At 45.5% G+C, this 12,868-nt stretch overlaps 1 protein-coding gene across 1 annotated transcript in view; it reads right to left on the reverse strand.

Moving 5' to 3' along the window:
* The window catches only part of gck (glucokinase (hexokinase 4)), a 54,315-nt gene that overhangs the window by 17,869 nt on the left and 23,578 nt on the right, over positions 1 to 12,868 (reverse strand). Inside the window, exon 2 of the mRNA XM_028996474.1 lies at positions 3,457 to 3,535. Within this exon, the coding sequence (XP_028852307.1) occupies positions 3,457 to 3,486 (30 nt within the window). The 5' untranslated portion in view covers positions 3,487 to 3,535. The remainder of the gene's footprint in view (positions 1 to 3,456; positions 3,536 to 12,868) is intronic.

The raw sequence follows: 12,868 nt of genomic DNA on the forward strand, positions 1-12,868 counted from the left end.
GCATGGCAGAGGTTAAAAGAATGAACAGTTTCTAATTTATTAACACCCGTAGATTTCTATTGCATTTACATGTAAAAATTGCATGTAAAAAAGATACCAATGTTACAGAAAAACCCAAAATAAAAGAAAGGAGAGAAAAGATAGAGAAAGAGAGAGAAAAAGCCTTGAACCGAGCTTCAGAGAGATCACCTGATCCAGGAGAAAAACAGGTAAAGAGAAAAAGGCCCAGAAACTGATGGGAAAATCCCTCAGTTCCCGATGGAAAGGAAAATGAAGTGCCCAGAGACCACAAGAGAAAATTCTTTTATACATTTGACTCCCAGGAAGTTGCCACAGACCAATCAGAATTTGTTTCCGCCCTGTCACGCCCTTGGTGTCTCCTGTCTGGGGCCGACAAAGACAAAGCGGGGGATCCCAAAACAAATGGCTGGCCTTTCACACCTCTTGCTGTAGGGAAGGCCGTTTGACAAAGATATGGAGAACGGAGGTCTGGTATGGTGGTAGTAGCCTAGTGGGTAGCACACTCGCCTATGAACCAGAACCAGGAGACCCAGGTTCAAATCCTGCTTACTACCATTGTGTCCCTGAGAAAGACACTTATCCCAAAGTTGCTCCAGGTGGCACTGTTCCTGTAACTACTGATTGTAAGTTGCTCTGGATCAGATCACACACACCTCTACGCAAGACAAAACTGCAGAATGTCAACTTCCCATCTTGCACAAAAAAAAAGGAAACTGCTTGACACACAGAAGAAGGCCCAACACACAACATGTACACATGGAACAGGTGACCACTTACTAGTTATTCCCAATTATAAATGTTTTGTTTTTCATTCTTGACCGCCTTCAAACCGCTCACTGAACATTTAAGAGGATGATTTAGACAGGGATTAATGCGAGAAATACACACACACAGTGGAACATCTGTGCACACAGGACATTGGACCTGAGTGAGGACACTCTCTGGGAAGAAGTCACGCCAAATGTGTGTTTTTTTTTTCTTCCCGGCTAAGTCAGCTTTGCTTTGATTGTGTGGCATGTGGAACTCCCATGAAAGATTAATACACTGCATGCTATTAACCCACTGAACACCTCTGCCAAAACGCTCTCAGACCTTCAAACAGCAAAAACTGGAAAGAGAAGTTCCAGCACGGAGACAGGGAGGGAAAACATTTGCTTTGACGTCTGGATAAATATTTGTCTGAACCTTGGATTCCTGAAGACACGAGATGATGTTGCGCTGGTCCAACGCACAGAGGAGATACTGCTCCATGGTTCTTGTTCCTAGAAGCACGGCAGTCTCTTCACACAACTTCATGCCACTGGTACTCATATTATTGGCACTGACTGGCAGAACTACAGAGAGATGACTAGCATGAGGTGTGCGCCCATGATCCTGGCATGATGACATATTTATCCTGTGAACATAAGGTTTCTTTTGAGATCCATCTTATGTGGTTCCTGTGGCCACATTCCTAAATCAGGTCACCATGGTGAAAAGTGACATGCACTCTGTGGCAATAGAGATGACATTGGGGAAATAGGTTATAATACCGAATTATTGCCATAATAATCACCACTGTGGGGCCCCGTAATCAGAAGGTTGCCGGTTGGAATCCCGATCCACCAAGGTGCCACTGAGGTGCCACTGAGCAAAGCACCATCCCCACACACTGCTCCCCGAGTGCCTGTCATGGCTGCCCACTGCTCACCAAGGGTGATGGTTAAAAGCAGAGGACACATTTCGTTGTGTCACCGTGTGCTGTGCTGCAGTGTTTCACAAGGACAATCACTTCACTTTCACTTGCTTCACTAAACCCCCATTGTGAGGAACGCCAGAAGTTCTCATTTGTGTATTTTCATCTGTGTGCACTTTTATTCAATTTTACCCGCTTTTCATTCGTTCTCTATCCACCCCTTTACCACTCCATATTTGTCTTGTCTCTTGCCCAGTATCTGAGCGCAACCCATCTCTTTCTCTCTCTCCAGGAGTTTCCGAAACGAATACACCCAACCACAACCTGGTTTCTTGCCAAACGAAGCTAACCGACCGCTATTCTGCCCCATCTCGCTTTTTCTTTGAGAGAAGCTTTGATGTTGGCGGGTTGGGGAAGGGGGGGTGATGTGATGCTACTGGATGATACTTTAAATGATTCTTTTTTATCCAGCTAGCTTAATGAAAGATTCATGATTAGATTTTTTTTTTCACCGTGTTTATGTTTTATTTAAAAAGTAGGCAGTGGTCGTTGGAACCTGTTAAGTAAGTCCTCTAACGAATTCTGTGTGATCAGTAAAAGGGCACATGTCCCCCCCACTGGCTGCACGGGGAACATCAACACATAGCCACAAGATTTATGTTCCCCGTTGTTGACCGCGAAATTCCATTTTCTAGCATATATGCTATTTACATACAAAACCTACCAATGCACTTAGATACTCAGTTCTGCTTTATACTGTATATAACTATATATTTAAAACTCAGAGTTAGTGTTTATGTCCAGGATAGAGATGCATCTTTTTATCCAAGAGTTCTAAAACAGGCACCCTAAATGAATTCCTCAGTCTCTGAGGGATTTCAAAATGGACCAGTACTGTCACTGTGAGCATGTGCTGGGTTGGAGCAGAGATGGCTGCACAGAGCTTTCTTGCCTTGGGCCTGATGCACCTGCTTAACTATGTGTGCTTTATATCAGCAGCAACATCTTCCGCTCAGCAAACCTCCAGAATTATGGTGGGAGTGTGTTTCTTTGTGAGTGTGTGAGAGTTAAGAGTGTGCGTGTCTTCTTTTGACACCCCTCTTGTCCTCGGGTCAAATCTCTGAATATCAATGAACTGACAGCGCGCCCCCCCCCCCCCGTGATTCTGCTGACCCGTCAAAGACACCCACGCTTATGGCTCCTGACCCGCCCCCCCGACAACTGTCTTTCTCCACACTCTGCAGGACTAACAGACCACGAGTGTGGAAAAAGAAGAGACGAATCTCCATACACAGACCTGATACGGGTAAAGGGAATTTGGAGGTGTTACTGGTTTGACTGGTGCTGGTATGGTATGTTGTGTGTTTTGCTGAGGGTGGTGGTCAGTTTTTTGTTTTAAATAGTCCACACTCCTTGTTTTTATTGTGTACCCATTCTTACGTTGTAGGGTGCTGTCACGTTGGGCTGGACATGGCGAGGAAGCAGGACGCAGACGCACGACGTAACAGGACAGGGGTTTCAATACATAACACGAGACAGGGGAACATCACCACGCACTGATCTGACGGTGAACAGACACGAACAGGAAGGCTTTACACAATTCTATAATTATGCACAGGTGAACACGATCAGGGAACATTACACAAGACTAACATGAAACTCCGGTCCGAACTCACCCCTGCCGGACCGGATCATGACAGGTGCATATTTTTTAGAGTCTTTTACACTCATGTTTCTGAAACATGCCTTCACGTACTCACCTGACAGCTAGATGGCCGATTGCAGATCATGTGAACCTTTCAAGTCCTGCTGGGAAACCTTGGGTCCTTCTTCTGACAGCTTGGTCCAAGATAACAAACATAAAACACACACCATCACACACCCACACACAACTCACACACACGGATAAATGCTACATACATGCATACATACAGTACAGGCCAAAAGTTTGGACACTCCACCTAATTTTTTTTCTTTTAACAAAAAAAGGTGAAATATCTGAAAACATGTTTTATATTCTAGTTTCTTTGCTCTGATTACTGCTTTGCACACTCTTGGCTTCAAGAGGTCGTCACCTGAAATGCTTTTCCAACAGCCTTGAAGGAGTTCCCAGAGGTGTTTAGCACTTGTTGGCCCCTTTTCCTTCACTCTGCGGTCCAGCTCACCCCAAACCATCTGGATTGGGTTCAGGTCTGGTGACTGTGGAGGTCAGGTCTCCACTTTTTGTTAAGTACATAACTCCACATGTGTTCATTCATAGTTTTGATGCCTTCGGTGAGAATCTACCAATGGTCATGAAAATAAAGAAAACACATTAAATTAGAAGGTGTGTCCAAACTTTTGGCCTGTACTGTACATACTTGCAAACATACACATACTGTACATGCAAACACACACCAACATGCAGTCCCAACTTTCGTTTTCATTAAATAGAAAAATGTCTAACTTTCAAAATGTCACGCCTCTCGTCTGTTGTATTGTGAATGTTTTATGTTTTATTACAAATTTAGTCTTTTACTCACAATTTTGACAACAGGGCTCCTCACACAACTAACCAAACACCACACCCAATTTTCAGAAAATTATATCAGACAAAACCATGATCACATTTTTAAAAACAACATTTTGTTCTCGAGTCACTCACAAAGCCTGTTACTGATCGCACACTGTTTCAATCCGTCACACACCACCGTGAGAAATTTGTAAAACCCTTTTTTCAGTCTGCTGAGTGATTTCATTCAGATATATAGAGCAACATCAGTAGTACTGCAACTGTCGCTGCCAGAGTTCAGGGGTGCACGGGTGACTGGGAAGGAGGTGAGCTCCGTAGATTCTGGGGTACTAGCTGGCTGGAGGCATGGCAGGGCTGGGGTGGCAGGGTGACGGGGGCAAAGACATTCAAATGTCGGGGTGCTGAAGGGAGCAGGCAAGTCTCACAGTCGTTAATTCGAGCAAAAGGGTCATAAATCGAGAGATCAGTGTGTCAGTAGAAGGATAGTGTCAGTGAATTAAACCCGAAGAGCGGGCACCTTCCACCAACATGCAGAATAAAACTAATTTTGGACCTGAAAAGATTAGTGTTCTTCTTCTAGTCTTTCGAGATTAAATCCAGCCTCATCTACCTATACTGAGGGTTTGGAGCACAATGGCTATACATGACATCTTGGACCAAAATAAGTTTTCTACATGATTTTAAAGGTCCTGATGAGCTCTATCGAATGGTAAAAAAAATGGTCCCAATAATATTTACTTTTTAAAATAACACCTGAAACAAAAAGATGTAAGTGAACACCTTCTATTGAATTTGGAGCGAAATTTGTTTGGCACACAAAAGGTGTAGGTGCAGGTCAGTTTCTCAGGGATGTGCCAGTGTCCAGTGAGGTGGTAGTAACAAGGGAGGAAGATAGAGAGGAGCTATAAGCTGGGTACGGTGTTGAGCAGCAACGAGGAAGAAAGAGGAAAATGGAACCCAATAGCTGGCAAAGGAGTCAACGCAGAGTCTTGAGAACTGCTGGCCTGAGCAACATAGACTGAAACCAGAAGTCAGTGCCAGCCAGGGCAGTAGCACCCGAGGATGTTGTCCGAGAGACCCGATGGATGCTATTGAAAATATTGTGATAATTGATGACGTTGGGTAGGATTTCTCTCAGTCTGATCAGTTGTTGGTCAAAACCGTGTCTACAATAGCCGCCTCTTGCACCTGAGCGAACATGGGACCCTTCCGCCTCGGCAATGGTGCTATGGTGGCCTAGCGGTTAAGGAAGCGGCCCCGTAATCAGAAGGTAGCCAGCTCGAATCCCGATCCGCCAAGGTGCCACTGAGCAAAGCACCGTCCCCACACACTGCTCCCCGGGCGCCTGTCATGGCTGCCCACTGCTCACTCAGGGTGATGGGTTAAATGCAGAGGACAAATTTCACTGTGTGCACCGTGTGCTGTGCTGCTGTGTATCACTTGTGACAATCACTACACTTTATTTATAATCCACTTTGTTCATATGTGTGGTCGTTGGCAAGCCGGCACCTCTTTTTGACGGGGAAGTAACCTCCCACTCGTTATCTGTGTGTAAGGTGTATAAGTGTGTGTAGTCTTTTGAAAATCACTGTGTGTAGAGTAGATCTGCAGAGGTGTTTCGCCCCTTGAAGTAGAGTTTTGCTGGTTGTGTGATTTTTTCCCATTTAGTGTGTAAAGGCTTGAAAAAAAAAACTGTAGAATGCCAAAAAAACAAAAAAAACAATGCCATGGGCGGGGCGTGGAGTCTTCTTCTGCCTTCGATAAAAAAAAAAAAAAAAAAAAACACAAAGAGGACACCTGCTTCTGTACTGTAGGAGACAATGCGTGTCTAACTGACATCCCAAAAATGAAAGCGAGGGAAGAAAGGAGCCAGATGAGTCCTTCATGGTGGGCAAGCTTCGACACGCACCAGCGTTAGGATGCCGAGCTCATTTGTGGGTTTGGGGAGAGAGGAAAGAGAAAGGCGCCTTTGTTTTCTCGCCGTAGATCAAGACAGTGGTAACGAGGGCGTGTGTGTTTGCACGAACAAACACGCCACTACAACCCTGCCCCGTGATGGTCCCCACCCAGTATTTCCAGAGCCGGAGCTTGTTGTAGGGTGGTAGTAGCCTAGTGGGGTAACACACTCGCCTATGAACCAGAAGACCCAGGTTCAAATCCCACTTACTACCATTGTGTCCCTGAGCAAGACACTTAACCCTGAGTTTCTCCAGGGGGTGACTGTCCCTGTAACTACTGACTGTAAGTCGCTCTGGATAAGGGCGTCTGATAAATGCTGTAAATGTATTGTACGTTTGTTTATTAGAAATGTACTGTTGCCTTATTCTGTAAAATGCTGGTTAATATGAACATGTCCCCTTTCTTGCAAATTTTGCTGCCACTTGTATTTGGTGGTGGGGAAAAACGAGGGCAGAGTATTGTGAAGACTATTACAAGCCCAATTCCAAATTCCATCGGTCACACACTAAATGAAGATTCTTCACATAACTAGCAAATCCCTACTTCAAGGGGCGAAACACCACTGCAGATCTGCTTCACACTTTCTGCAAAACTCTACACACAGTGATTTTCAAAAGACTACACACACTTAACCACCTTACATATGAACAAACTGGATTATCGCTAGTATATGCTTAACTGAAGAGAGGCAGCAGCCAGGTGTGCTATATAAGGACTGCATCTGTCTTTTACAAAAAAATGGAAGGGCTTAGAAGAAGAAGAGTGAGAATGAGAGGAAGAGTGCAAAGAGCAGAGGAAGAGACTGAGAAGCACCTGAAAGATTTCCGCCAAATGTACATTTACAGCATTTACCAGACGCCACATTTATCCAGAGCGACTTACAATCAGTAGTTACAGGGACAGTCCCCCCCTGGAGCAACTTAAGGTTAAGTGTCTTGCTCAGGGACAGTGGGATTTGAATCTGGGTCTTCTGCTTCATAAGCGTGTCTCACCCACTAGGCTACTACCAACCAGCTAAATATCAGCAGAAATACAGTAGCGACAGAAATTTCTAACATTCCGTCAAGAAAACGAGTAAACTTACCGCACAGCACAACGACTGTACATACTGTACATCTACTGTACTTGTCGTCATTTTTCTTAGCCTGTCCTGTGACATTTGACTTTAGTCTTCGCGTAATTTTGTCTACATAGGGTTGAGGGTCTAGGACACTGAGGCGGAAGGGTCCCATGTTCATTGTAGACACGGTTTTGGCCAACAACTGATCAGATTGAGAGAAATCCCACCCAATGTCGTCAATGATCACAATAGTTTCAATAACATCCTTCGGGTCTCTCTGACAACATTAGATCGAATCCTCCAAAAAAATCAGACGCACATGAAGCAACTGTATCGAGAACCGCCGAGTCCTGTTGTCTTTCGCCCTGTTTCAGAGAGTCTGTCTCGCACGTGGATGCAGAAGAAATCCAGCATGAATGTATTAACGTAGGTGAGGCCGGATTTAGTCTTGCAAAGACTAGAATGTAATTGGACAGAGGGCAGTTGTCAATGTGCCAGGGCAGTGAAGGGGTAACATCGCTCTTTGCACTGCCATTACCCAAACTGGGCTCCCCCACCACCATGCAAATCTGGGACCAATGCTTGCATTTCTTGACAGATTGCACAACATCATCACAGCATTACAAAGAGGGGACCGGATGCAGTACATTGTCATTTGGGATGATGTATCTTCCCACAGACCTGCTCTTGTCCAAGATTGGCACCCTCCATTTGCAGTGCCACGCCTTCCGCCATACTCCCCCTCCCTTAACCCAATAGAGGAGTTTTATTCTGCGTGGCGGTGGAAGCCGGTGATGGTATCGATGCAGCTTCTGTGCTGGGGTGGATTCCTCCAGAGACGCCCTGCTAATGAAGACGTAGCCTGTGATATGGGCGAAATCATAGTTGGGGGGGTCCTAGTGAACCTGAACCGATCACTTCATCGATGGTAACATCGATAACAACGTTGTAAGTCGCTCTGGATAAGGGCGTCGGCCAAATGCCTGAAATCTTGTGGCCTGATCCAGCCAGGCGGAGAGGTGATTACAGTTAGAGTATTATTGTTTCTGAATAAATTTTTACTTTTACAAATTTCTTACGGCCGCGTGTAACGGATTGAAACAGCGTGCGATCGGTAACAGGCTTCGTGAGTGAAAAGAGAACAAAATGCAGTTTTTTATAAATGTATTTATGGTTTTGGCAGAAACATCTCAATTTTGCAAGCAGACTCGGCTGTTGTGAAAATTGGGTGTGGTGTTTGGTTAGTTGTGTAAAAAAAAAAAAAAAAAAACAGTGACAGAACACAGTCGTCAAAATCGACTGCACAGGTAGCTGTTTGTCGGGTGCTTCTGGCAGGTGAGAGCGGAAATCATCCACCCCTCTCTGTCTCTCTCTCTCTCTCTCTCTCTCTCTCTTCCTCTGTGCCGCTTTCTGAAAGATTTTTGGTCTCGACATGCCTCCACACACAATTCTGAGCCGTGTTTTCCCCGAGTGTGTGTGACAGCCGATTGTGTTGCTGCCGCGAACACACCTTCCTTCGCTACCTGGTCCTTTAAGAGGAGAGCCCCTTTGAACCTGAGGCACTGGGCCCTAGACACACACACACACACACAGCTTTGGTTTATAAATATCTCTGCATGTCAGATAAATCTCCATCGGTGTGTGTAGATATCTTATATATTCATGTTTGGATTTCTACTATGTGTTCTATTAGATGGACCTCACAAACACACACAAACACACACGCATACACACTGATGCGATATGATCAAGTGTTGCTATTTCATCTTGATGCCAGCTTCCTGTGACCGGCTATCGCAGAGGCTTCCTGCTCATGGCAGATGCTGATCCCGTGCTTGGCACTTGCAGGGTTTGCCATTCCCAGTCTCGATCCCAGTCTCGGCTGCCACTCACAACATGTGCGAGGCTGGGTCACTTCCTGGCTGGGACTGGTGTGAACATCGTGATTACTTCGTGGCTGAACAGCAACACCACAGCCCAGTTGATGGGCCAGATTTCTAACAATGCTTTTGGAATTGTCCCCATTTCGCTGAAGCACTTTGTGTCTTGTGGAATTCAGCTTTGGAATTCAGCTGGCAATAAGCTTGGAGCTTGTTCGGCAGAGTAAGATAAGTTGTGCTCGTGAGATCCTTTTTCTTGATTATTTCAACCCGTCCCCGTCAGTACATCACATGCACGATCACCATTAAAGATGTGTTTCTGTCTTGTTTATTTCTTTTTATCTAGGTACATTGTAAGGGTGTCTTTAACCTTACACTAGCAAACAAACCCCGCACTTAGAGCTGTGCTTGGTGCCAGTTTGAAATTAGGGCCCCAAGTGTCTTCGCAGAATTCCGTCACATTTCACTGTAGGGGACTCCCGTACCTTAATGCTACATTAAAAACATTAAAGGTAAGAACAATATCGAACCCTGTAACATGCTCTTTGATATGACAGAAATATAACACTTGGGGACGCATGTGACCATGCCTTTCCGGGGACGGTTTGAAACCCGGCTAAATGGGGAGGGTTGCGTCAAGAAGGGCGTCCTCCGTTAAACTTTTCGCCAAACCGTTGCTGTAGAAAGCCAGACCGGTTGATCCTCTGTGGCGACCCCTAATGGGAGAGGTCGAGAGAACATGGCAAGATGACAGAAATTGTCACGGTGGATCCCGTGAGGTCCCATCCCATCTGACTGCAGGCCACGCTGTGAATCAGACAGGCGAAGGGAGGCGCTGTGTTGCGCTCAGCGCGCCTGTCGCATACCTTGTTGATGTGACTTGGTATTACCTTGGGTGCCAAGTCATGGTCATGGTCAGAGTGGCATCACTCTAGAGTTTTGGTTGTGTGTATGTGTGTATTTAAATAAAAAGCGTGGTAAAAATCCACCTCCTTTGATGACAGAAATGTGACAGTTCTGTTATTAAGTGTATAAACTGTCAGAAACCTCATCTTGTCACGAGGGGGATTATGCAATATTTCTTTCCACTCTTCCGTTGGGTTGCACACTGGCCCAAACTCCTGCACGCCTGCAAGAATAAGTGCATGCACAAAAAAACGGCCCCAAACAGCATGAAAAATGCAGTATGTAATGAAGACATTATTATTGTCTGCTCATTTGCCTGAGGCCTGTTCCCACGCTTGTCTCTGTAATGGACTTAAATATTACAATATTTCTTAGTGTTAAGAAATATTGCTGAGTAATAGCAATTAATTTTGCATGTGAACATGTGATCAAATTAGTTTAAAAACTCTGCTAACACTTACGTATTGGCCATAGTCCTACTGATCCTCTAGAATAGTCTTTGGCGTTTCGAGCTGTTTTTAGCAGTTTGCATAATTCATTTTCATGGAAAATGTTTTGGAGAAGTACTTTTCCTGCAGAAACTCTCACTTGAAGTGGGCTGTGAAGGAACTGATCTATGAACAAGGACCCCGATATGCTCTTGACCTGCTCATCAGCGGCATGGATTCTTTGAGGACGTGTTACCATTGTTGCCCACGCCTGGGTCCTTTCCTGCAACTGCATGCAGAGCGAACATCAAAGTCGGCTTCCTCACGCCCCGACAGAGCGGAAAAACAGGTGTATGTAAATCAACATTCCCTCCTTCTCTCTCTTTGTGGATCAGCCATTCGTCTTCCAAATCTCACCCTCACCCACTTTCTTGATGTCTTGCTACACGCCGCATCTCTCCGTCCAGACCAGGCATTATGATCTAAACTAAATTCTCACTCTCCCTCTCTCTGGGAGTTAGTTTGAACTGTTCGGTTTTGATTTAAGGTAAAGAATGAAATAACAACCAGGCAATTATCATGCGTAAGAAGTTTTTTTTTTTTGGGGGGGGGGGCAAGGTTCCAGGGTATCTGCTCTCATCTGCAAAAAAGACAGGGGCCACTTCATGACTACAGCTGCTGCAATCCAGAAAAAAAATGTGGCGGTGTGTGTGTGTGTGTGTGTGGAGCAAATGCTCACATCATAGGGTCTGTTTATGTGAATGTATGTTCATATGCAATTATATGTGAGTCAGTCAGTATGCCTTTGTATTTCGTGTGTGTGTGTGTGTGTGTGTGGGTGTGTGAGAGAGAGTTTGTGTGTGTGTGTGTGTGGATCGAATGCTCACATGCGTAGGGTGTGTTTGTGTGAATGTATGTACATATGCAATTATATGTGAGTCAGTATGCCTTTGTATTTCATGTGTGTGTGAGAGAGAGAGAGTTTGTCTGTGTGGAATGTGCGTGTGTGTGTGTGCGTGTGAACTATGCGGGCGCCTGTGAAGCTTTGAGAAATGCTGATCTGAGGAGTGTGAGCCAGAGCCCGACGACCCGCTGGGACAAACAACAGCCGACCCCCATCAGTCCCGTCGCCACGGACAACAGCTGGTCAAAGAGATGATGGGGGGACACTGGAGTCTTTAAGAAGCCAGGAGCCCATTCAGCCCGGCACACTGAGACACTCCAGCAGGGAGATACGATTTATGCCCAGCAGCTGGGAAACGTCAATGGAAAGTTCTACCACATGCAGCGGGCCACAGCCATGCAAGTGTCACGATGCGTCGCAGAAAAATTGACGAGTTCTGCACAAATTGAAACACACTGCACCGCGCAAAGGCTGCCAAAAGCTTTCTTCATTTTGCAAAATGTACGTACACTTTATGTACACTGTAATCCTTGAATTTTTCTGTATTCAAGATATAATGTATTTTATATTGTTGTTGTTCGTAATACTTAGTGCTTGAGAGACGCCACTGAATCAAATTCATTGTTCTCTGAACCTGAATATTACGGACACTTCTGTCACACAGGGGTCCCGTGGCATTTCCCCAGAGCTACAGAGGCACTGTGGCGAGGAGCATGTGTTTCGACGCGACGTTATATTTCACCGCTCGTGGAGGTGTGAAACAAACAGACCACTGTGAGCTGCCAGATGTACTTTCACGATGAAAACGATGCCCCGTTTGAGCAGAAGTCTCGTTTCTGTTGGACCGCTCCTGGACCGCTCTAGGGTAAAAAAATCACCCAAAGATGGCTGCAAAGGTCTGTTTAAGCATTTTAGAGGACAGGTAGGTAACAGGAGAATGCTGAGGCCAGCGTTGGTTCAGTTCCGGAAAGTCTTGACAGACCTGTTTTGTGGGGGGGTTGTAGAAATAAAGAAAGGAATCAAAACCTTTTGTTTCTATGACATGACGTGCGATAACGTTGGAGGGTTCTTTGTCGTCCCACCGTCCCTCCGACTTTGCTACGCATCGACGTGACTCAAGCATGGCTGGAGATGTCGGGACAAGAAGGGCCTTGGGGCGCCAGCACATATTCACACCCAGAACAGAGCTTTGGAGGTCCGTCGGGCAGACGAAGGCTCTTGAAAGTTTGATGATGTTTATCACCCCCTCCTGCTGAATGGCCGTCGATTTGCAGACGCTTTCGTCAGAGAGGGTTACGTCACATCATCATCATCATCGTCAAAAAAAAAAAAAACTGTATTTCCAGCATTAGGGAAATGTCCTGTTTTGTCTCTGGCGCCAATTTAAGACCTGTCATACGGCTGTATGTTCTTTCATCTTCAAATTAAACCAATGTGGGCCTTTACAAGTGACTCGGCGCTTTTACTCCGCTGCACGGTGAAAACCAGGGAGCACCAGCCCGGCCGAAAAAGTGCCAATGAAT

Source organism: Denticeps clupeoides, chromosome 11 (genome assembly GCF_900700375.1).
Source record: "Denticeps clupeoides chromosome 11, fDenClu1.1, whole genome shotgun sequence".
In the NCBI taxonomy this organism is placed as follows: Eukaryota; Metazoa; Chordata; class Actinopteri; order Clupeiformes; family Denticipitidae; genus Denticeps; species Denticeps clupeoides.